The sequence below is a fragment of the Melopsittacus undulatus genome, chromosome 5 (assembly GCF_012275295.1).
Source record: "Melopsittacus undulatus isolate bMelUnd1 chromosome 5, bMelUnd1.mat.Z, whole genome shotgun sequence".
Taxonomy (NCBI): Eukaryota; Metazoa; Chordata; class Aves; order Psittaciformes; family Psittaculidae; genus Melopsittacus; species Melopsittacus undulatus.
In genome coordinates this window covers 27,947,216-27,973,723 of record NC_047531.1, presented here as the reverse complement: position 1 = coordinate 27,973,723, position 26,508 = coordinate 27,947,216, and the positions used below count along the sequence as shown (strand labels likewise).

Genomic DNA, 26,508 nt, shown 5'->3' with positions numbered 1-26,508 from the left:
GGAGATGTCTGCATAAACACATCTTTTGTTTCTGTTTCATCTACTAAGGTAGATGAGATAGCTTCAGTAATTCCGTTCCTAACATTGAGTGAGACCATTAATCAATTTATTCCAAATATGAACAGAAAACAATGCAGCTGAATGGAAAAGAATAGGTATTTAAAAGAACAGCTACGATTATTTTTCAAGGAAGAAATTGCCAAGAAGTAGAGAAACAGATGGCTGCAAGTGTAGATGAAGACACGTTCTCCTATGTAAACTAACAGAATTAATTAATTACTCAAATCACATGGTATTTTATGGAATGACATTAATGATCAGTAATAAAAACTGACAGCAGTGTCTTATCAGCTCCCTTTAAGCAGAAGAAATTATTATAAAAAGAACATGTTTACACCCTACAGATGTAACCCACAGACCATAAACATAGCTTTCAATGTTAGTTTGACTCGCAACACTTTCCCATTAGTTTAATTACATAATTTTTATGGAACTGTAAAACTGTAAACAAAAGCATTCTCTCATCTAATTTTCCTTAACAGAACTACTAAAACATATCCAGCTTCATTAAAACTTTACCTTAACTATTTCCTCTATGAAGCAGACATGCGACACAGGATCTCTTTTCTTTGTCAATACTTTCTGCAAATGCTGCACCTGTAAGAAAGAATTTATTGAGAGGAAAAGTAACATCTAATATCTCATATGCAAAACTGCATGTCTATAAAAACAGAAACGAGTTGCTGAGTACCTGTCCACAAGCAGAACAGATCTGATCCATGAGTTTCTCCATGTTTGTCCAGAGGGCTGCTCGAAAAGCTGCTGTGTTCCCAGGCGTTGGCATAGCAGCTCTACCAGGACCACCTAAATGGTTTTTAAAAACACAGCAGCACATTTTATCTTTCCAATATGAAAATTTGTGTATTGGAAATACAGATCTGTGCCCTCTGACATAAGGTTGGGGTGTTTTAATTAAGATTCTTTACTGTGAGGGTGGTGTGCTCGAGGCCAGGTTGGACAGGACTTTGAACAACCTGGTCCAGTGGAAGGTGTCCCTGCCTGGATCTTTGATGTCCCTTCCAAACCAAACCATATCATTCTAAGAAAACAGCTTCAAAACAGAACTTTGTGAATGGCCTCAGCTGTCTGACTGAGAATTCAACTAAAGAAGTCAAATAAACTCTGAAGTTCAGTGAGGATAGTTCAATGTTCATCACTGTTTACCTGCATTACCAATTCAGACCTCCACAGAGACATCAAGGTAATGTTAATGAGCACAAAGTGAAATGGCAGAGACAGTAAGTATGAAAAATACGTGTATCACCAGCTCAGAACTGAAACACACGGCAAACTGCTATAACAAGTGATAATCTAGCTGAAGGACATGCAGCTTCTAAATCATCACTTTCTTTGAGAGGGGCTGTATTTCTTTCTTTATGCTAGTGATTATGGCTTTGGACCCCCCAGTTTGCTGCAAAAAGAGAAATTAAGTTTATTATTGCAACATCTCTTTGTATTGAATATACTACTTTCGAATTACTTCCATCTGATGAAAGCACCACAATGTAGTTACAGGCTTATTCCATTGCTTGCAAATAACATCTACCTATGATCCTCCCACCAACACAAAGAAAGCAGAATTTGGATTGATCTTTCCATGACAAACTGCTAAGAAAATGCTGCAAAGCTGTAAACTAGCAAGGACAATTTTCTGGCCAAGTCAGGAAAAAAAAGGAGGGGCTTGGGAAAAAAGGAAAACGTTTAAGCCCAGTAACAACAGCCAGACTTTGGCTTTGTATTAGATGATTTCAGAGACATGCCTACTTCCATCCTCTACTGGTGAAAGCAAGCAGGGAAATGTTCCTGTAACAGGCTTGGATGTGTGAGTTTCTTCCATGTGACAATATACTATACTTCTGTCACAAAAAACTCAGTTATCATTCTCTGTAAAACAAGTATCATACCTCTTGTAACAGTTTGAGATGGTTGGGTCAATACTTTGATATCCAAAGCATTTTTAATATTCTCCTCCAATACTGTGCAGTATCCATCCACCACATTAGCAATGGTATCTTTCAAAGTCCCAAGGTTATGAAAAACCTGAAGAGCAGTTCCCACTTGAGTAGGATTCTAGAGAAAGAAGATTTTCAAAATGAATTATTATCTTTAACTGTACTATAGGGGTTTTTTTATTCACAAAGAGGCATCATTTTACCAGGCAAGCTCATCTTTAAGTTCAGACTGCTAATTCATTTAACATTAAATAACTGGCATCCCTACTGTATAACAAAGAACAGAAGAAAAAGGAGAGGACTGATTTCCTTTGATTGCTTTAGCAATGCTTTGCTTAGCTTCCTTTGGTACTATCCTCTGAATGAGAACAGAAAAAAAAGGAAGAACTGTAAGCACTGCTGGCAGTATCTAACCTAGGGTGAGTTACCAGTGGTTTATCCAATAATTCCAAAGTTAGTTATACTACAGCTGTATTAAGCTATGGTATAGCTAGCAATATTGTTTAAACATGCACATACGGTCTGTTACAGTACCATGATTTAAGTGACAAACAGTTAATTAAATGTGATACAGGCTTAAAAAAAATCCCAACCAAGTACAAGCAGAAGCAAGCAGGTGATGCCCCGACCACTGACTACTGCAGAGTTTAAGCTTGTATTTCTACATTTCTATTCCTAACACTGACAACCAACAAAACCAAATCCAAAACACCCTCAAGTATCTCTGCATGGTTCACAGCTGTTCCAAAATACAGGAGAGTGAAAACTATCCAAAAGCTGTTCAGGTCCATTGTTCAAGAGACCTTTGATTAAGATTAAATCTGATGATAATTCCACTGAGCAATACTAAACACTGGCACGGGTGCTATTTAGCAAGAGAAAAGCCTCAAATTATTGCCTTTGGAAACTAAGCACTGTCATCCGTACACTGAATACTGCTTTTTTATTTTGCATTCACATGCAATTAGTGGAGGGGGCGATCAGTTGATCATACACACATTAGAGATGCAGTCTTTTGTCATCTTTCTTAGTGACTTCTGCCAGCAGTAAAAAATATGGCCTGGCAGAAATCCTGGCACCTAGACTGGACAGAAGCATCTGAGACCACAGGCACATCCCACTAGAAACCCTGCTTTGACTCTCCTCTGTCAGTGAGACCTTACACCACTGCACTCTTCCTGCTGGTGGCTGCAGCAGTAGTTGTTGGAAGGTCTGCTGCAAGACCAATGCAACTCTGCTTCATCTTCCCCAAGTCACAGGTTTTTCAGCCAGACACTCCACAGTTAAAGAAAAAGGGTATGCTCATCTACTTTTCAAGTGTGGGGAACTTGCACTGAGACCACAGAAGTAAAGCTACAATATAGCTGCTGAGGATTCACCTGCTGGTACATTCACCTACTGCAATAGGTTTTCTGATCCACTGACGAACAGCACATTCTCCTCAAACCTGTTTCAGAGGTCACAGCACTATACACATTCATGTCACACTTTATAGGGTTTCTGCAAAGATCAGAACCATAACTGAAGCAAAAAAAGCCAGATCTCATCTCATTTCCCAAATCCAAAGAGGTGTTTCCAGGTTTAGTGGAAAGCAAAGGAATATTAGGTTTGCATATTATGGTTTGCAGACCGTATACTAACTGTACCAGTTTCTTTTTCCAAACAGTGTGGGAATTAATGAACATTACCAGCATAGTATTATGGGTCTGGGACTTGTAGGTTTAGTTTTTTTGACAAATGGGTATGCTGCAAAATTTCTAAGCATCCTGTGGGTGTTTTTGTGGAGGTGGGAAAGTGAGCCATAAAGACTGGAAGATTAATGGGATGTCAGAAAATGAAGAGTAGTATAATGAAAGGAGGGAATCTGGGGACAGAATGAACAAGAGAAAGAAAATACAAATGGTAAGAGGATGGGGAATATAATGAAAAGAAACTGGAAAGAAGAAAGAGAACGAAACTGAAAGAAAGGAAAGCAAAGATATAAAAGACTCACCTCATTTACCAATCTTTCCTGTTTAAATTGTTCTAATTTCCATAGAATACTTACCTGATTATAAAACCAGGCAGAGAGTCAGTAATACAAAATCAATACCTTACTACTATGGTTTCAGTCAGACACTAATGATCACATATAACCTAACAAAAAAAATAGAACAGCATCAACAGGTGAGAAGGGCACTCTCCAGTCTTGAATAACCAATGGCCAGATATTTGCTTTCCTGACAAACAGGCAGTATAGGGACAAATAATTTCAGGCAGAAGAGCTCCCACATCATAGTTTAGGAAACTAACTCTGAAGCTACTGGTCAAAAAATACACAAATATATGCTCAAAAAGACCCTGAGCTATGTTTCAAAGAAACTGGTTTTAGTCAAAAGTTGTCAAACAATTCTATTTGAACTTAGGAATAGTTAAGAATAACCAAAACACATTATAGAAAACTGCTATTCACTCAAAGTATCTTCCAAATTTAGTATCAAAGTTAAAATCAGAATAGATTATGCAGGTGGCCTATTTCTTATTTGCTCTGAATTGTGGATATGGCCACTGACAGAGGGCTTCTATTTCATGTATTCATCTTGTACAACAGGAATTAGAGATATATTCAACATATCAATGTACAATAAAATAACTTTTTTATTTGTTTCATATACAGCATTTTTCTCTCCTTGAAAAACAGTGTGTTTTATATGCCCCAGACAGGCTATCTAAAGTCCATTGTTGGTTTGTCACTAATCCTAAGAGAATCGCATTTTTTATGCACAGCTAGTTTCTAGGTTTAGACAATATGTTAAAAAAAAAAGGAGCATCTCTTGGGACAAAAATTATTATGTGGAAAGAAAATGTTGGACAGCAGAAAGAAAACAAATGACTGTATTTTCAGGCTTGCAGACACATCTCAAAATTGGACTGCTTATCATTAAAACAGACAAAATTTTGACAATCAGCATTGCAGAATTTGTCACTATCAACAGACTTTATCTATAAGAATTTCCCCTAGTATTTAATTTTTACTTGAGAAAGCTTTAAGCTAAACATTTCTGAGATTCAAAAGACTGCCACATTTTTTATCAAATGGAAAGCATTTATTCTAAGGAAAAATAAACTGACTACAGAAGTCATTTATAATGGGAAATGGAATCACATCAGGGAATACTATTCAGAACATCTATCCAACAGGAACAACAGGGAAAATAATATAACTATTTCTAAGATGGAATTTAATGAGTTTATTAGCAGTATTTTATAATCAAGTTGCCTGCCACTGCAGGCAACTACACTTAGCAATTTTTAAGTGTTCTCCTTAGAATCTATGTTCGCAAGATCCTATGCTCCTTTGTTAAGTGTCTTGCTTAGTAAATAAAGGAGAAGTAATACCAAGCACAAAGCAGACTGGTTTACTATCTAAAAATGTATGGGCAGTTAGAGCAACAACAAGACATTCTGCTTCTCACAAGATACTTAATGTCTTACAAGAAAATACCCTTTTACACAATAAATTACCATCCTAGAAATATTTGTACATATGCCAAGAACTTAGTTATGACAATCAAGAGAGTAGGGAACAAAGGAAAATAGTACAGCATTTAGTAATATGTTAGCAGTATGGTAAAATCTCATGTGCAAATAACAACCATACACAAGTGCAATAAAACCATGCCCATGAACTGCAGGCCTACAACACTACCTACTCCAAGACTAACCACAGTGATGCTCAGATTGCAAAAATTGTAATTAAATAGGGGGGAAGGAGAGATGGAGTAAGTCCACCAATAATACCCTTCTCCATTCAAAATGCTCTTTCATCTGACATGTCACAACAGAATACACTACAGGTATATGGAAACTACAATTTTCAGAAATTTAAGAGCTTAGAAAGATTCAGTGAATCAGTAGTTTCACATATCAAGAAAATAAAAGAAAAAAGTCAACTTCCTCAAAAGCAAGTTCTACCATGAAAGCAACTCACACAAATATTTAAAAACATTGAAATTTCTCAGCTTCCATCAGACAACACATTAAATATCTTGGTCAGAAGGGTGATATTTGCCACCACTTGAAAAAAGGCACAGATGTTTCAATTTATGTTTTAGCAAAACATACAGATACATTCAGCAGCAACTATGAGGAGATGCATTTGCTCATTTTCTCTATCACTGAGAACTGTTCATTTTACTAATATAATTTTTGATTCATTTTATCCCGTCCCATTTGGTTCTGTAGACTACTACAGACAAGAAGAAAAGTGACATGCACTCACTAAATATGAATGTTTTTTCCACAGTTATGTCATGTGGTTATTTTCTAGAGTAGGCAACTAGACTCAATAACCAAGAAGATGCTGTCCAGTCCAGCATGACATTTACAGTCACTCTGCAGAGCAGAACACCATTTGATCACTTCCTTTCCCACAAAGATAATAACCTGGTGAAGACTAGATAGAAATACCATTAGATACTTAAATAAATAAATATCACATTTCTCATTTGAAAATATTTCCTAGGATGGAACCAAGTCATTTTTTTTTTCTGTTAACTGCCAACACTGCAACTATTTTATACTGCAGTCTTTTATGATTGCCACTGGTGTTATCAGAATAATCTGCTGAAAGCATGGCTAAATAAAGAGCAATATTCTTTTTCATCATTAGAAACACAGCTTGGATGAGCAAGCCTGCTCCTCACACGGGAATGTGGTGATGACACTGAGCTAATTTGGGGACAGGAAGATTCCTAGCATAAGGCTGAACCAAAAAGGAAACCTGGATGATAGGCAAAACTAATTGGATACAAACACAGCTTTCAAACTCACATTCTACCTTCTCGGGGTATGGGATTCACCATGTGCACCTTTCTTCTCCCAACACTGCTGTTTTTTCAGGAACTCCATATCAGTATTCCTTTATCCAATGTGAATCTGTCCCATATGACCCCACCACTGCAGGGTTTTCACCTATCAACCTCCCTCTCAAATGAAGATGTGTTAATTGCCCAGAACAAGTAAGGTCAATTACAACTACTTTCACAAAGAAGTAATGTTACAAATGCTATTAACTGCTAACTGTCATGTAGTTAAATTTCACAAGTGCCCACATCACATAATCAGAACAGTTTTCCAAGTAAATGTTCTTTCATGTGACAGTTCAGAAGCACCACATACGGAGAAGTCAAACTTGGAGTAGTCCCTCACTTAGAAAAAGAAAGTTTTCGCTATATCATAGAATCATAGAATAGTTGGAAAGGACCTCAAGATCATCTAGTTCCAACCCCCCCTGCCATGGGCAGGGACACCTCACACTAAACCATATCACCCAAGGCTTCATCCAACCTGGTCTTGAACACTGCCAGGGATGGAGCATTCACAACCTCCCTGGGCAACCCATTCCAGTACCTCACCACCCTCACAGTAAAGAATTTCTTCCTTATATCCAGTCTAAACCTCTGCTGTTTAAGTTTCAATCCGTTACCCCTTGTCCTATCACTACAGTCTCTAATGAATAGTCCCTCACCACCATCCCTGTAGGACCCCTTCAGATACTGGAAGGCTGCTATGAGGTCTCCATGCAACCTTCTCTTCTCCAGGCTGAACAGCCCCAACTTTCTCAGCCTGTCTTCATATGGGAGGTGCTCCAGTCCCCTGATCATCCTTGCGGCCTCCTCTGGACTTGTTCCAACAGTTCCATGTGCTTTTTATGTTGAGGACACCAGAACTGCACACAATACTCCAAGTGAGGTCTCACAAGAGCAGAGTAGAGGGGCAGGATCACCTCCTTTGACCTGCTGGTCATGCTTCTTTTGATGCAGCCCAGGATACGGTTGGCTTTCTGGGCTGTGAGTGCACACTGCTGGCTCATGTTCATTTTCTCATTGACCAACACCCCCAAGTCCTTCTCCGCAGGACTACCATGAATTTCCTTTTTGCCCAACCTGTAGCTGTGCCTGGGATTGCTCCGACCCAGGTGTAGGACCTTGCACTTGGCATGGTTAAACTTCATCAGGTTGGTATCAGCCCACCTCACAAGCGTGTCAAGGTCCCTCTGGATGGCATTCCTTCCCTCCAGTGTATCAACTGAACCACACAGGTTGGGGTCATCGGCAAACTTGCTGAGGGCACACTCAATCCCACTGTCCATGTCAGCGACAAAGATGTTGAACAAGACCGTTCCCAACACCGATCCCTGAGGGACACCACTCGTTATTGGTCTCCAGCCGGACATTGAACTGTTGACCACAACTCTTTGAGTGCGAACATCCAGCCAGTTCCTTATCCACCGAGTGATCCACCTATCAAATTGATGACACTCCAATTTAGAGACAAGGATGTCGTGTGGGACAGTGTTGAACGCTTTGCACAAGTCCAGATAGATGATGTCAACTGCTCTACCCCTGTCCATCACTTTTGTAGCCCCGTCATAGAAGGCCACCAAATTATGTATATTTGTACACACACATATTACTGAACAGCTGTGATTTCAGTGTGCTGCCACATCCTTACCCCTTATATAGTAAAACATTTACCGTGTCCCATACACAAGCACTAAAAGCAGAACACAGTATGAAAAGAATTACATATGTTGCTCAGCTGAAGGAAAATACATTATTACTAATAAGTCGAGGGATCATTTCAACAGAGTGGTCTGACGATGTGGCAAGGAAGAAATACTATGAATAATAGTCTGAACAAAACCACAGACATTCTTCTCGCCATCAAGAAATAATCAACATTAAAATTCAATAACCGTAGAATAGGATACACACTGAAATAACCAAACCTGTAAACTAGCGTACATTCTCTGACAGGAAATACAAAAGGCTCTTGCAGTCCTTCCAGAGTAAATGCAAAAACAGCTTCCAGAATGATACATCTAAGTATCTTTGACTGGCACTTAGTAGCAAATATTTTAATTTGATAGCAGATTTACTATATTGGGAACTATTTCAGTTACTTTTCTCTGTTTCACACAGCTCATTTTGATTGTATGAGATAGTAGTTGCAACTTCCAACCCAGTACAGCTTTACAAAGTCCATTAAATAATTCAAATAAAAAAGACCCCTTGTGAGACTGATAAACCTCACTTTCCCCTCTTGCCACCATCACAAAACACTGCCTCCTTCAAATAATTTTCCCATAAATAACATTACTACCGCTAATGACAAGTACTATTACTTGAAGACTGGGTGATTTAGGAATGATTTGTAAGCTCTTGCAGCTACCAATTACAAGTAGTTCTTAGTCATTTCTTACAGACATCAAAAATGAAAAAAGTGAGAAGGAAAAGCTGAAATTCAATTTCATGAGCTCAAGCAGATAAGCAGTGAAGGAAACTCAGCCACCTCAGTCACAGCCACAGCAAAATGACTTATTGAGCAGAATTAATAATTCACTGAGAACTGTTGGAACTCCTGCTTCACAGTACCGCTCAGCTATTTTAAATGCAAGAAAAAATAATAAAAAGCTAAAAGTAAAAATTAAATGCCAATGAAATTCAGCTGTAGTCTAAAAACAGTATTTTATTTCATTTCCAAAAGTCCATGTCTTAAAAAAATTAATTGGTACATCACAACTCCTAAAATGAACCTGCTTAGGGAAGCATGTCTCTATGTTCATTATCACTCCATCTGTCTTTTACACTGTTCATCTTTAAAATCTGAGCAATACACAAAATGGTCAGATTGACAATGTAAAGACAGAGAATACAGACTTTTTTCTAATGATTTTCCAGTTCTTCCTGTTTTGACATCTGCAGTCTTGAAAGAAGTGAGAGGTTAAGATGCTATAATTTTCTATAGAATGTAATACTGACATAACGTATTGGCTAGACTCCAGAAAAGCACATTTTAAGCTGTAAACAGCAAGAATCCCAAAGCAAAACATTCAAATATGGTTAGGTTATCATATCTACCTTCTGTGAGCCCATATTTGGAATAAGCAACTTCATTTGGTAGAAGGACTTCCACAGGAAAGGAAAGCAGTCTTTAAGCACAGCCATAAAACTGATCACGTCCTCAAACTAGGCCAAACTTTTCTTTCTTAGAATAACAGGAAGTAAATAACAAGAAGTACTGCACTACAAAGGTGGGGGGGGGGGGGGGGGGGGGGGGGAGGAGGGGAAAAAAAGGCAGCAATAAAATACTAGAAAGCAAAGAAGCAAGATTTTTCAACACAACTAAACAGCTTGCCAAAACCCTTATTCTCTATAATAGTGTAATCAAAGCAACAGATGGCTAAGAGCTAATGGAACAGAAAGGCATCAGGAACTGTTGTAAAGAATTATCTCATGAAACATCAAGCAATATTCCAAAGTTTACCAAGCCTTAGGCTATCAACGTGACAGCAATTTCGAAGAAAGTATCTGGCACCTCTGAGAACAGATCAGCTAGATCAGCTAGACCATAACAATTACAAATTTTATCCTACAGGGCTGCATTTGAGTGTACAAAGAGTACAAATGCAGAGTAGAAATCATACAAAATGATAAAAACTAACAGGCAACATGGAAATAGGGGCATCTAAACCAAATCAAGCTTCTTAAAATGCTTCTCTTATATCTTACACAACTTCACCAACCTCTAAAGCCCTCATCAATAAAGACACATTTGGCCAGTTAATCTGAAAATGTGGCTTCTCTGTTAAGAACACAGCTACCACTTTATGATGAAGGTCAGAGTAAAGGGGAAGGTTTTAGCACCTGCCTTGTGCAACCTTGACTTGTATCTGCTGATTCAAGTCCTATTACTGAAGCACAAAAATAAAGGACACAATCTCATTACTAATTCTGATCTTTGGACAGCAGCTTGTGACCAGATGTTTTCTCCCATCTCACAACATCATTATGTACGTGCTCACTGTTAACTGGTTGAACAAAGCCATTACAAAACAGAAATGTCAGGTTTTGCTTTTAACTCAGTCTTAACAATTAAGATTAGGAATCAGCTACTGAAGGGTTATAATATTCTTCTTCTCTGTTTATAAAAAAAACCTTCAAGTTCAGAAAAAATATCTTTTAAATGGTATACTCTGAATGATTTAAATAGCTACCAAAAGCCATCTGGGTTTTCTTGTTCTCTTGCTAGTCTTTGCAACAAGATAATCATTACCTATGCAAGTGACAGTTTCTCATTTCTGAAATCTGTGCACCTCCTGTCAACAGCTCCAAAGTGCCCTTAAATACTTAAAAGGAATGAACTTCAAAAAGTTACTTTATTTTACATTCTTTTCAGTTATTATTTTCATACTCAGCTACAGACAGACCTCCATCAATGTCAGGTTCACATTGGATCGCATTTCAGAACATTTTTTTTCCTTAAAACAAAGTTCAAATTCCTTGATCACCCACCTAAAGGAAACTTTAGCTCTGCAGATAACTTGGTGAAGAATCACAGAACAGTTGAGGTTGGCAAGGACTGCTGGAGAACACCTAATCTACCTCCCTGTTCAAAGGAGAGTCTACCAGATGAGGCTGCTCAGGGCCTTGCAAGGCAGAGACAGGGTAGTTCGAATTAACTAGAAGACATCCTTCTCCTGCTCCATTTTCCCTTCCTAGATCTGCTTACAGTTCCAGGAAAATCTAACAAGCGCCTCATGCAGTCATTTTCACTGAATTTCACTGAGGCCAGACCAAAAGAGAGCAAGTTAGAGCAAGAGAACAAACACCTAACAAAATGTCTTTAGTGCTGGCAGTGTTACCCACCCCCTGACAGTAAGATCAGGCTTCCAAGCCCTCTTGTAAATTTATCCACTGGGAGAAGCATGACAAGACTTACCTATTTCTGTTACAGATGCTACATTTAAAGAAAAATATATATTTCTAGTGTTTTTAAAAATAAATGTGTAGTCTCTTTAAAAATAAATGGGCAACATTATATTATACAAGAACTTTACTACAAAGAAAAAACACCTTAAGTCATCTAAAATTAAAAGAAATACTGTGTCTAGCTTTTCCTGCAGCTTGCATATGCATCTGGGATGCAGTTCTGCTACTGAAAAAAGTCAGTGACCATCCCTCACTTCATCTATCTGCCAGTAAAGCATTTTAAAACCTTCACGCAAGTAAGAACTTATTTGGGCCAATACCTGCAGAAGAAAAGAAGGGAGATAAAAGAGAAGAAAAATATGCAGTTAAGGGTATAACTTGTTCCACACAGAGGACATCATTCACCACCTAGGAACTACAGCATTTTGATGCAAGATTTCTCCTTTCTAAAGCAACATACTGTTCAGTTTTGTATGCCATTTCAAGCCAACAAAAAGCTTTAAACCTTTTGTTACCATAAGAACATCTCTAAATGTACGATAATGCGGAATTTCATGTGGCACTGAGTAAGCAGATCAAGAACACGATGAAACACCCATTTTTCAGAGAAGAGTAAGACAAAGAGCAGAATTTTAACCTGAGAAAAAGGCAAAATGAATTATATTATCTTGCTTCAATGAGCATCATGGCTAGTTGATCATATTTTTCACTCTGCTCTATGCAGATGTGGCTTATTAATGCGTTATATGCTTCTCTTGGACCACCTAATTGCATTATTTCAGAACCTGTTAACAATCAACAGTCAACAGTAGAAATCACAAATAGAATTACAGTCTGGGAGAGGCATTTAACAGTAACATACTATCTTATCTGGAGAGAAAGAACCTCAGTGTAGTCTTAGGTTTGAAAAGAGACAGATACATGAAAGTACCAATTAAAAAACTGGATTAATTATACAGAGACCCAGCCAAAAAAACACGGTCAGTCTCTGCTCAGCATTATCCCTGGAATCCTAGCAGAATTTCATACACGCTGTTTACCTTGAGTATTTAAACTGAATCAGAAACCATTTTAATCAATTTGGTATAAAACATTTGAATGGACAAGGATTTTGAAAGACTACCTTGTTTCAGTTTTGATTCAGCTCATTCTAGACTAGACCCATGTAATTAAACCACTGTAATGTCTGCTAAAAGAAAAACCTCTATGGTTCTCATTCGAATCCTACCTCAACTATTTTCAAAGAGATCTAATCTTAGCCTGCCTTTCTTGATCTGTAGCAAGGCAAACACCACTTCTTTATTTCACAGCTCCACCTTATCCATTTCCCATTCCACCCTCCAGCCCTTCTGGAGTCTTGTTTGCTTAACAGCTCCTTCCATTCATATCTTTCTCTTTGGAGCTACCTTCAGCTCCTAAACTCAGTTTCCAGTTTCCACATTGACACATACTGTCCTCACTCTCCTCCATTCTCCCCCTTCAGTATGTTTTATTTACAAAGCCTTTCACAGTTGAGCTGTTCATAGCAGTGGCCCATGCCTCTCTGCATATAAATGGATGAATCAATTATCATATTTGCATTAATTCTCTTAAAAGCATTAGTATTAGATATCTTCATGCCCTTATAGGTATTATCTAGTCTTGGTGCAGTTTCAGTTTTGCACTGTGGTCAGAGCTGTCCAAGACATAATGGTTGACATGCCCAGAGAATCCACCTAAACAGATGGATAACCAGAACACAGAAGCAGACTATGCAGCAGCCTCTAATTTAAAATCATTTCTGTCTGTAAAAAAGCTGAACTCAGTGTTATTAAACATTCCTGTGTTTTCATGATGGGCTTTCTATGAGGAATAACTTTTTAGTGATCACAAATGACATTTACTAATTGGTATGAAACCAAACTCTTTCATATTTCAAAATAACTAGTCTCAATGGGAAGATCTAACACACAAAGTGGCTTCTGAGCTTTCTAAGGTGCTCTGACTTTTTCTTTTTTACTTTAACAAAATGCATAGCTGCTAATTCTTTAGAATTTATTTAATATCTACAATTTCTGGACCAGTAAAGCTATCTGTATTCTTCAAAAAGCATTACCAAGCTCTAGGTCAATATGTATTTAGAACATCATCTACATGGGAATATTAAGTTTTAACATTTTGTTGGCAACTGCCCAAATTAATCAAGATGAATCTTCAAAGAAAAGGACCGTGAGTGAATTTAAAAACTATCCAGCTGATTCTCATATTAAATTGTCACTAAACAGAGTATAAAGATTTTGGCAAACAGTTAAGTGATGATTCATAGCAAAGTGAAGGGATATAAAACATTAATGACTTCTCAATTTTCACCTATTACTTTACCATAAAAGACAGTTATATAAAAATATTGTTCAGATCAGATGTATTTTCAGGAATACCCATTTATAGAAACTATTTATAAACCACTTTCTTGCACTACCATAAAAACAGGCCCAGAAAAGACGGGATTAGGAGGGCGACAGAATAATAAATCCTTACAAATAAACACCGGAAAGTGCAAGCTATTTGTTGTGCTGCACTGAAAAGTGCAGTAAAGTACTTGCAAATACTCCATTATCCAGTCACAGATTTTCGGTCTAATTCTGCATTTATGAGTCACGAACACCTACAGGAATAAAAAAAAAGAAAGAAAAACCCCAGACATACAATCTGTCAATCCACTTTGATTAACCATTCACACAGGAGAGGAGCTGTGAAGAATTCCACAAAAATACTGTGCCACACTTGGACATCAATTGCATTAAACTTCCTAATTTTCCTCTATATAGGGCAAGTGCACAATGGCAAAGTGATACAAAGCTTTCTCTATCACAGCTGAAAGCAAATTCTGCACAATCCCATAATCTGTTTACAATTCAGTATACATATTTTAATAAATGCACATAGACTCATAAAAATCTGAAAGATCAGCATCTCAAAGGACAAAAGAGACTATCACCATGTCTATTATTTTCAAGGGTTTATAGCTCAGCAGTAAAATCTGTCAGTGTGAAACTAACACTTCTGTTAATTTTAAAAGAAAGCCTCTGTTTTCCTGTTTACAGAGTATAAAAGATTAAACTGCTAGTTTAGAACGATTTCAACACCAACATGACTTCTTATTCTTTTTTTTCTTAAAAACCCTTTAAGAAAAGCAGTGTTTTTCAAATTAAAAAAAAGTACCTCCTTTACATATCCTCTATTTACTAGGCACTGCTTTCCAATACTTCTAGTAGCAGTGAACATGACCAACAGACATTACAAAATATGCCTAGGAACTTTAGTGACCAGAGGGATATGAAATACTTTGGTATCTGAATTCACTGCACATTTTCAGAATATCCCTGGGTAGTGCCATTGGACACTTTATTTTAGTGATTAATCACTGGCATTCCAAACATTTATTTTAATTCAGAAACATTAATGTTCACATATGTATCTAGCTGTATCTACACTATCATGCATCAGCATAGTGCTGGAACAGCTAGCAAGTTTTAAAAGGCATGTGGATGTACCAGAAGACCAAAGTGAATCTATCAATCACAACATTACTAGCAGTAGCATCTTCACGTCATTATTTATCTTCTGTGTGCTTTACTGGTAACAACAAAATGCATTTGATGGCATTTTCTCTAGCAAGGGCACAGAGAACAATTACGAAGTGACTAGGGATCTAACATATTCACATCATGCTTTGCGTTTTCCATCTGGAAAATATGGACAATCACCCACAACTGACATGTATGCTAACGGTGTATTTATTTAACTATTGCTGTATGCACCACCAGCAACTTGTTTTCAGCTGAATTCAGTGAATAATTCCTTCCAAGAACGGAAGAGTCTACCCATGTTTTGTTTAAAAAGAAGCAGTTGGAAACACAAACTAGATTTTACAGCAAATGTGTCTCATCAGCCATAAAGGACAATAATGCTTGCACAACATTAGTACACATTAAATAATTAGGCAATTTTAGCTCTCAGAGAATAAGTCCATTGCAGGATATATGATTGCAAGGCTGAGCCCAGAAATGCATATTCCCCAACTGAAAAGCGAGAATATGTATTTTCTCTTCCACACCTCTCTATATATTTCCTTCCTCTCCAACTCTGCCTCTAGAGGAGACACTAGAATCTGACAAATACTTTGACTTTTTAAACAGCTGAAGATTCACTTTCATTTGAAACTGTTGTCGTGACAGGTTTCCATAGTACTTCCCTGCAGCAATCACTGCTTCTGCCTTCTCTATTTCTATTTAAAAAAACCCGACTTTGAGTGGCAAAAACAGGGGGAGACAAAAAAAGGCCCAACCAAATTGCATTACAGCCAGAGCAGCAGCAGAAAAGAAGCAATACTGAAAGATGCTGTTTGCTATCCCTTCCCCCTTTGCAGGTTTAAGTCACCAAAGTATGGACAATTTTATTTTTAAAATCATTTTCAAACATGCAAATTCTTGGGTAAGAAGCAATAGCAGCACAGTTAATGAACAGTATGCAAAGCAGCACTTCCTCCAATGGCTTAAATCTGCTTTTCAGTTATAGGGAGAAACAATCCACTGACTAGAGTTCAGAGCCAGCAGTTTAACATGTGATTTTTAGCCAGTTATTGAGGCCTAAATTAACAAGATCAGCTGAAACTAGAGTTTCCCAAATACACTGTCCATGCTGGACTACAGTTATTCTTACCTGTGACCCAAAAATATCACATTCTTTTGGTCTATACCGTCTTTATTAAGTAGATCCAACCTCTAAGCACAAATGATTTGTCTTGTTTTTTACAAGGCTATCAAAGATCACCTAGTGACTTGCCCTTGGCAGTCACAGTAGTGACCACGCAAGCCCTGACTGGTGCTCAAGAGCAGGTCACTCCCAAATGAGACACAGGAGAAAGCCCTTCAGGCTTAGGATGACCCTGGTCTTCATTCCCACTTCCTGAAGAACTGTTTTAACACTTCTTCACCAGCACCTTTATAAGTTTTTTTATCACTTGTGTAGTTAAACAAGCAGTAACCCATGCCTACAAGGAAATCCCAGCTACTTACACACAGGAAAGGTAACAGCTGGTGAATCCTAGCAAAACCACCCCTAGAAGAGCTGCAAAAGAGTACCAAGGTTCAGCTTTTATACACTGACATTCTCTGTGGCAAATCTCATTCTTAGGTGCTTAATTCACTGAGGGCAGAACCTACATGACTAAAAGGGCATTGCGAACCTCACTCTTGCAGCCCCATATCACACTCCCCACTGCCACAACCCTTACTGTGTGTGCCAACACCTAGAAGCATCATACATCTGATGCACGATCCCTTTCTCTCTGGGCCTCTGTTCTTCACCTGCAAAACCACAGATAATGGCACTTCACCTTTGTCACAAAGGTGGTGTAGGGATAACAGCAATAGGAACTGTAAGGAATTCTGGTAATGCAGATTATAGAGTTAGTTGATGTAGAGGGACAGATCAAATTCTGGTAAATTTTTGCTGAAAACACTGATCCCTCAGCTCAAAACAGAAAATACAAAACAGCAGGGAACAGCAACAGCATTTTTGCTATGCACATCTGGAAACAATGTGCAGTAAACATGAAACTTGGCACAGGGACTTTCTGGAAGATGCATAAAGGTTTCTCATTCTTGGTACTTGCTTTCCTTCTGCTTGAAACCTCGGTAATGTACATGATCAAAAGAGATATTTATTGGTTTATCATGAATACAAAGAACTAATCTGATTAAATGTTGCAATTTAGTACTATCTCTAAATGAAGGGATCCATTAAAACACATGTACATGTTTGTAACAGCTCACACAAGGACTAAACAATACATGACAGCTGAGCACACCAGCTAAAAATTGTATTTTTCTAGCTATATACCAGTAAATAAAGCCACATGGACTGAGAACAAGTAAAGGTATTAGAAGATGTACACAACTATGTATAAGGTCTTTTTTAGACTAGATGAGTTAATAAGACCTTATTTGATGCTAGATACTTTTTGAGAAAATAAAAGTGATATTTTCTCTTTTACACAATACATCCATAATTTTGTACCTCTACCAACCAAAGTAAATAGGACAAATTGGCCTGAGTTTTCAGGTCAGCCAGACATCCTGCACAGAGATCAAAGTGTCATTTATATCATGGACTGTTGCCACCATGTCTGATGATTGAAATCCACCCTTTTCTTTTCTTTTATAAAACTCTAGACGAATTCCCAGATGCAGCTCTCCAGTCTGTAACACTGTCCTTCATCTGTGTTTAAGTGGACCATTTTTAATAACACTGTCACATGCTAGCAAGTTAAGATCAGAAACACACAATTCCAGTTTCAACATGATGACACTATTGCCAGTGGGAACAGATTTGGGGAGAAAGGAAGAGATCTGGGGAACTGACACCTGACGGAAATTACCTACTGTCCCCTTCAGCTTACTGATACAATATGATCCTCTGTTACCACAAGTGTTAAGTTCTGCAATGTGCAGAGGTTTTTAAGTATAAATTTACACTGTGCTTTACTGCTCAAGTTCTGCAGCTCCACTCAACCTATACAAGTACTGTGTTCACCTTCACTGACTGCCAGTAATACTCATATCTTCAAAACAATCTCTGATACAGGAACTGAAAACCTATTAGGTTGTATGTGTTAATTACCTCACACAAAAATGATCTATCCGTAACACATATTTAAATTCCTACGGTGTGAGCTATAGTCTACTGTTTGTTTACATGACTCTATTATCTCTACATCTGCACACAAGCTTTTCAACAGAATCTTATATTAAGCAAGTGAGTGGGTGCAGTGAGTACAGCACAAATATTTTGAGAGAAATTCCCGACTGGATCCCTTCAAATTACTTGTAGTACCTTAGAGGAACACTACCCCTCAAAAGGCCAAAATACTTTCTCTCTGATGATGCCTAAAAATGCATGCACAGCATTCCTTAGAGTCCAAGAAAATCACAAACATACACACTGTACTTCAACCTCATGCTCTAATTTAAAAGCTTAACTAAATACTAACTGTTAGTTTAAACATACAGATTTATGTATGTTTCTGGAGAAATAGCATTATTGAAACGTATACATTTACTCAGGAAAATAAATTATTCAAGCTTGTATCTCTAGTGCGCTCCTCAAGGAAGTGTCCTTTTCTCACATTATTCTTTGTTTCCAAGAGCATATATTCTTCCCTACTCTACTCAACAAACAGGCTACATTAATATCCATTTCATCAATCCAAGTAGCAAATATTTTAACAATTTTGTTTTCTTAATTTAAAACCTGACATGATTTTTCCTCAAATGTTTTCTTGATTTCTTTTCAGTTTGATTATCACAGCTAGCAACTGATGACTCTGCAGGTAAGAGGGCTGCAGGTAACAGCTACCTAAAAAAGTCATCATTCAGACATTCAGCATTCTAACAAACCACAAAGATATCCTCTTTTTTTTTTTTATGCTCACCTTCAAAGCATTCTGCTGGCCTACACACAAGAGAGAGCAAACTGTTTGGTATTGAGTGTCCTTGCACCCACATCAAGTAGTGTGCCAACAGAGTACAAACTTACCAATGTGTGAAATATAGTATTGAACTGTCAACAAGGTGATGTACTTTGTTTACACTAACAGGTATTTTCCATTAGTGAAACTTCAAATACATTAAAAACATGAGTGTCATGTCAACTGTAAATTGTAAAGCAGCTGCAGGGATGCCCAGCCTTTCTGGCTCGGTGGGCCACTTGCTTTCTGCAGGTGCAGGAGGGGGCCATAGGGCATATTCCCTATGAGAAGACTACAGAAGACATGCTGGCAGTATTGTGTGAGTCAGGGACATGACACTTGCTGCAGAGCTGGCCCTCACATACATTAATGTGTGCTATCTTGTATGTGTGCATCCGCTGCAATCAGGGTGCTGGATGATCTGTCCAGGCGTCAGTTCCAGGGTACCATATCATCTGACTGTTCCAAGAAGATACTAAACTTACCACACAGGTTAGGAAGATCTTAAAGCAGTGCAGGTTTACTCTCTTTCTCTAAACCAACTGTATCTACAGCTAAAAATAGAAACATCTAGTAGATATTTATTCAAGATATTATTCCTAAATCTAGTTTTCATTGCTCCCCACTTGGCTCTGTATCAGGTTAGTCTACATCCTTCTTGATATGCTGGAATTCACCACTAGAACCCACAGGGCTGAGTAGAGCCCAAGGATCACTCTATATGAGTAAAGCACAGGAATTACTCCATGTTTAGCAACGTACACTTTCGTTTACACCTCCCAATACAGTATTTTCCCCTCCTTTGTATCTACTTGGCATGACTGACTTTCAGCTTGTAATCCACTATAACCTCAAAATCCCCTTCTGCAGTTTTTCTTCCCTTTTTCTTCATGCAATACCTTACACGTGTTCCTTTTCAACAGCATCCTGTTTCTTCAAATCAATTTCTCAAGATAATACTGAATTCTAACTCTGTCCTTACAAGACCTCTTAATCCTTCTTAGGCAGGCACAGTCTGGAAATTTAATAAGTTATCTTCTGTATTCCATCACTCAGATCATGAATGCAAGTACTGAGTAGTGCTAGCCCTGGGGCAAATCCTGCAGAAACTCACTTGATGCTTTCTTCCATTTTAGAATGGAATCAACACCGTGTATGGCTTTCCAAACAGTTCTGCACCAATCTTGTAGCAGTTTCATCTAGATTAATCTTCCTCAGTTTGAATTAAAAAATGCTGCACATAAAAGTACTACAGACAAAATATGAGACACCCACTTTTTATGCTAAATTCATTGCCCTTCCACAGAAGAAAACTAAACTGGTTTGACAGGAGTCACCCTTGAGAAATCTGTGCTGATCATGAAGTAGACTCAGCACACGCACTATTATCAGGCATGATGCAGCACCAAGAAAGTGTGTGTGTGTCTGTGTTCATGCATGCAATGTAACTAAAAAGACTGTGCAGAGTAATGTTCAGCCTGGAGAACATTAGAAGAGAAGGCTGTGTGGAGACCTCATAGAAGCCTTCCAGTATTTGAAGGGGGCCTACAGGGATGGTGGTGAGGGACTATTTATTAGGGACTGTAGTGATAGGACAAGGGGTAACAGGTTGAAACTTAAACAGCAGAGGTTTACATTGGATACAAGGAAGAAATTCTTTGCTGTTAGGGTGGTGAGGTGCCGGAATGGGTTGCCCAGGGAGGTTGTGAATGCTCCATCCGTGGCAGTGTTCAAGGCCAGGTTGGATGAAGCCTTGGGTGATATGGTTTAGTGTGAGGTGTCCCTGCCCATGGCAGGGGGGTTGGAATTAGATGATCTTAATGTCCTTTCCAACCCTAACTATTCTATAATTCTATGATTGGGGAAGCATTTAGGAAGCATCATGAAAGTCACCAGCCATAGGAAGCAGCTACCATCACCACATGACCTGGCATGCAGCAAGCAGCTATCAGATTGGATCAGCTGTCCTGAGAGACTACACTTCAATCATAGACCAAAGGCTGATTGCCACTAGAATATCTCATCCTTAGAACATTTATCAGTTGCTAGAAATCTATAACTTAAAGAACTCTGCTGAAGTGGAATATTCTGTGGAAGGAGAACATTCTTTTCTGATCACATCAAGAAATTATGAGAGAAGTATTTCTGATTTCTAGGAGAGAATAAGTTACATATCATCTTCCAGCATCCAATCCCTTGTTTGAAATCCAAACTAGATAGATAGCCTCTAAAATTTTTCTTTTAAAAGACTGAACATGGTAGCTGAAAAGTTCTATAAACAAAGGCTGAATCTTTGAACTATCAGTCTGTACCCTACACTTATTCTTGTATTACATATTCCCATGACACACTACCATTTTTAAATAGTATCTAATGTATTTTAATAAAACTGTTAGAAAGAAAAATAAAATTCAGTCAATACATTTAGGAGACCAAAAGATTTATTTGTTACCTGAGAAAGGCATTGGATTTCAGAAACATAAAATATTAAGATAGCAATATGACTCAGAATGCTAAGAGAAGTATTTAAAAGATTTTTTACCTTCCAATGACCTAACAGATAAATTAATGATTAGTTAATCTTCTGGGGATTTTTATTTTTTTCATTCTTTAAAGCAAATTGTATCTTGTCCTGGGTTTAGCAGTAGCAGTCAATTTTTCTCCTTAGTAGCTGGTGCAGTGCTCTGTTCTGACTTTCAGCCTGGGAACAGAGCTGATAACACTGATGTTTTCAGTTGTTGCTAAGTAATGTTTAGTCTGACCAAGGACTTTGTGAGTCTCATGCTCTGCCAGGGAGGAGGGAGGAGGGGAGGCCAGGAGGAAGCAGAGACAGCACACCTGACCCAAGCTAGCCAAAGAGGTATTCCATGCCACAACACATCATGCCTGGGGAGGTAACTGGGAGTTACCCAGAAGGGCTCGCTCTCTTCTGGGTTGGGCTCGTTTTGGCAGGTGGTATCGTATTCTCTTCCCTTGTTATTTCCCTTATCATTATTACTACTGGTGATAGCAGTAGTGGTTTGTGTTATACCTTAGTTACTGGACTGTTCTCATCTCAACCTGTGGGAGTTATATTCTTTCAATTCTCCTCCCCAGCTCTCTGGGAGCAGGGCCGGGAGGGTGGGGGGTGGGTGGAGAGACTGTGGTTGGTGTGGTTGGGTTTAAACTATGACATATCTCCTCTACAAAAACATCATTGGAGATCATATGCACAGTTGCAGGAATTCTTGAGTCATATATGTCAAACTATCCTTTCACCTTAAAACCTATAGTAACTCAAAATCCAGGGTCTTACTTTAGCAAAACTGCTTTATATCTACATATGTTTCCATCAATAAGGGTGGAGACAAACTTAAGCTGAAGGAGGAAGAGTGGAATTCTTAAAATTCCTAGGAGCAGGAAGGCACACACATGCTATGTTACTGAATGTTAATCTGGCATGAAAACTACAGGTCACTTCACATCAGCAATATCACATGCCAGAGTTTACTACTTCCAGACAATTTTTTTGGTAACTCCTCACAATGTCCATACCTGGCCCTGGGTACAGTACAGGAATCTGAACACATTTTTGCTCTCCACTTGTCTTAAAAAAAAATATGTCAATATATTGTCAAAAAACATTTTTAATAAAGCTATACAGAATTTAAAAAAAGCAATTAAAATGAAGCACCCTGAACAATATAATATTTACATGTCTTTAAATTCAATAGAATTTGTCCTCCATATATATAAACTAGTTCCTATCAAACTCAATTACAGATGATGTCAAGAAACTTCCTCTTCTGGTAAAACACAAAAAGAAAATACCTTCATTTCCCGGAAGTTTGGGGGAGAGTTGTCCCCTCTTCTCTACACAGCAAATGTCTCAAAAACTTTGTCTTCCAAGGCGCTTAAAGAAAGGAATCCCAGGGCATATACATGACCATTTGCTTCTGTGCCTCTTACAGCTTATCTCAGATTCAGATAAATCAGAAATAAGCTAAAAATACCGGTTATCATGGGGAAAAAAAATACATAATACAGTCTTTCATGTTTTAGCATTTCAGAGTAAGCCTGAAATAGTATTCCACCCACACTCAAAAAATTGAAGATATGCAAAAATTCCCACGTGCAACTTTATTATCTACTATTGAAGTGGGAAAATGACAACATTGGCAAAATTTTACCATTTTTGGTAATAAAGTAGGAAAGCAAATGAATTGGCTTCAATCCTTAATCTTCTAGTGAACAGCTGGGAAGGAGGAGGCAAACAGCAGCATCCCCAAAACCAAACCAAAAGAGATGAGCCACAGATTGAGAGAAGGTAAAAAGAATGCCCAATTCTCTCCGGCCTGATACAAAAAAAAGCAAACCAAAGAAAAAATAAATGTAATCTATGTACTGATTCTGATGACATGTTGTTGCTTGTTACAAGGCTGGATTAAGACAAATAACATAAAGCCTAAACACAAAAAAAACCTGTGCCCTTTAGTCCTTGGATCAAATCTAAATTGGCCTTTTTTTCACTGAAAAGCCTACCAGAACTGCTCACTATAACCATAGATTATATTCAACTATACCTTCAGCTATTTTTGGCACATTCTTTGCCTTCTCTCTCCTCTAGTCTGTTTTTACTAATCATCAACTAACTGGATAAAACAATTTCATTATTCCAGAGAAAATTAAAGGTAAGCAAAAAGACAAGATTACTTTTTAAATGCTCTAGTCTTTTTTTACTTACCAAGGCCATTTCTTCAAAAGATAACAGATTCTAAAGAGAGTGCCCTATGAAATACTTCTGAAGGCCATGTAGAAAACATGTTTCCTTAGAAAGTCTGCAGCAGTAGTGAATAACAGGTAAGAAAGACCAAAATGTGAAAAAGAGCAAGACAGCTTTAGTGAAACTATGTATGCCACAAATCTTCTCCTACAGCTTTTGAGAAAATAAGCAGCTTGCTTTGTTTTCTACATCTTTATACCACGCGCAAGTCTGTGGTGGAGGAGTAATTAAATCAGTTCCTAAACTTAGGATCTTCTGCCTAAATTTGGGAACTGATCAGATCAGAAACAATATTCTTCTCCAACACACAAGTGGCTTCATATATTCTTACCAAACGTCAGACAGATGTCAAGGGAAAAGGACTGGGTATCTCTTCCTCTTCTAGCCACAGAGAATGCTCTAATAGGTGCCAGAATATGCCCATTACAGGAATACTTCTCAAAGATCAATCACATTAATCTTGGCAGGATTTCACCTTATTCTTCCTCCAGACTGCTTGCAAGGGCATATTTCATCCTGCCAGTTCCCTGACATACAGATACCTTACTGTGGTCCTGATCATGGCACATCTCTTGAAGATAAAATACTCCAGCTGAAACAAAGTCAGGTTGCAGAGATCAGATAAAATGATTTAATGGTCTCTCCTGATTTGTATCTATTCACTGTCATATAATAAACTGATCAATTTGAATTGTTCTAACAGTACTGATTATTGGAAGTTAAGTGCAACTTAAATAATTTCGATATTGCTTCTTCCTGAGCAAAGATGATTTAAGAGTCTGTCTCTAAAGTTGGATCTAGCCCGCTAATAAGCATACAGTGGTCACGAGTATTTTCAGGTTGTCCCACAGTATTATTTTTTGGCAGAATTCTGAAGGAGAGGCTTTCACAAAAATCATCAGTGGCTGAACCAACTTAAACCAGTCCATTTAACAACATGGTTAGCCACAGCCCATTAGAAGGTTTACTACTGAACAGTACTTTTGCACCGTTAGCATTTTGTGGGTTTTGTGGGTGGAAATAGGTGGGCTATTCACAAACCTCTGACAATTACAAGAAATAATAAATGTTTGATTAGGAGTTCTGATTCCCACGTCAGTTGGTCTCGTATCAGACCCACTGAGACAGTTCTGAATATATTTAAAATACAAGAAGTTTACTGAAAAACAACTATCAACAATTATGTAACATCAAAACAGTCTAAATCATGGAATACATTCATTCATCAGTCTGTGAGAGGGTCAAGACAGGGAGGATTCCTCTACAAGTCATACAAAACATATAAAATAAATGAACTGAAAAAACATGTCGCCTTTTTACCACCCCACAGCAAGCTATCTTGTAACATCTCATCTATGCAGAAACACATCAGCTCTAAGTCAGAGAAACAAATACATAGTTTAACTTTTCAAGCTGTCAGAAGATTAATAAGCAGATAAAGGGTTCTCAGTTACACAAACACTATACCCCTCTAACATCCTGCTTACACAAGACAGTAACAGACTATCATCTAATCATGCTGCCAGTAATCATCCTATCATCTGTAATCATCCACAGCTTCCTAGCCATCCCAGGTGCACTTCTGACCTTCTTGATAGATTCTAGATGCAGATTTTGATTTATCAATTGTCTAAGCCTGAAAGAAAAAAACATACGACATCCTTCACACACTCAGGACAGGCACAGAAGCAGTAGTTCTGTCACCCGCAACAAACTGATGTTTGTTTGCTCCTAATGAACAGTTGTCAATTCAGAAGGCTTTTGATATTTTGCTCATTCTTTACTCATCTGATCCTTAGTATCCTTCCGACATCAATACTGATATTAAAGTTTTAGAGTATCAGCTCATTTATCATCAGTCTGAGCAAAAATTCACTGATTACAGTAATTTAGGCTTATTTTCTTTTCTGAATAAAATCCTGGTTCACGAGCCTCTTCCTTGCAGAGAGATCTGTTAGCAAAATATACTAAGTAGTTGGCCTTTGTGTTCACCCCTGTGATTTGAACAGGAGTGTCACAGAAAAGAAGACTTTATTTTGAAGAGATGAAGTGCACAATCTGCACTGCATTCCAAAACTGTACCATTCCAGAATGACAGACACCTTTTTTCTGCAAACTTGTGACAAACTATGGCAAGGATTCCTATGATCTGCTGTCAGCCAAAAAAATAATCCTCTACTTTCCTTTCTGACTTGTCCTGTTTCTGTAGGGAGGTGATGAATCCTTGTTCACTCTCCTTGTTTCCTGACAGAGCACATAAGGCAGTGTTGCAGAAATTACAGTTTCTTCCTGATCATTTGAACTTTGCTTGTTGAATCATAAGATCAGGGAAAATGCTTGTGTCTGTCTATATATAAAATTTGCAAGGACAAAAAATATTATTTGACCTTCTAGGGGTTCAAGGGATGATTTGATAATGTAAAAATAAGTCCTAAAATACATTGCCTTCTTTTCCAGGCCTAAGTGCTG

At 38.0% G+C, this 26,508-nt stretch overlaps 1 protein-coding gene across 1 annotated transcript in view; it reads right to left on the bottom strand.

Moving 5' to 3' along the window:
• COG5 (component of oligomeric golgi complex 5) overlaps positions 1 to 26,508 on the bottom strand; it is a 193,023-nt gene that overhangs the window by 68,344 nt on the left and 98,171 nt on the right. Inside the window, exons 8-10 of the mRNA XM_034063396.1 lie at positions 1,965 to 2,130; positions 752 to 864; positions 580 to 657 (exon numbers count right to left, since the gene is read on the bottom strand). Coding sequence (XP_033919287.1) covers positions 580 to 657; positions 752 to 864; positions 1,965 to 2,130 — 357 coding nt within the window. The remainder of the gene's footprint in view (positions 1 to 579; positions 658 to 751; positions 865 to 1,964; positions 2,131 to 26,508) is intronic.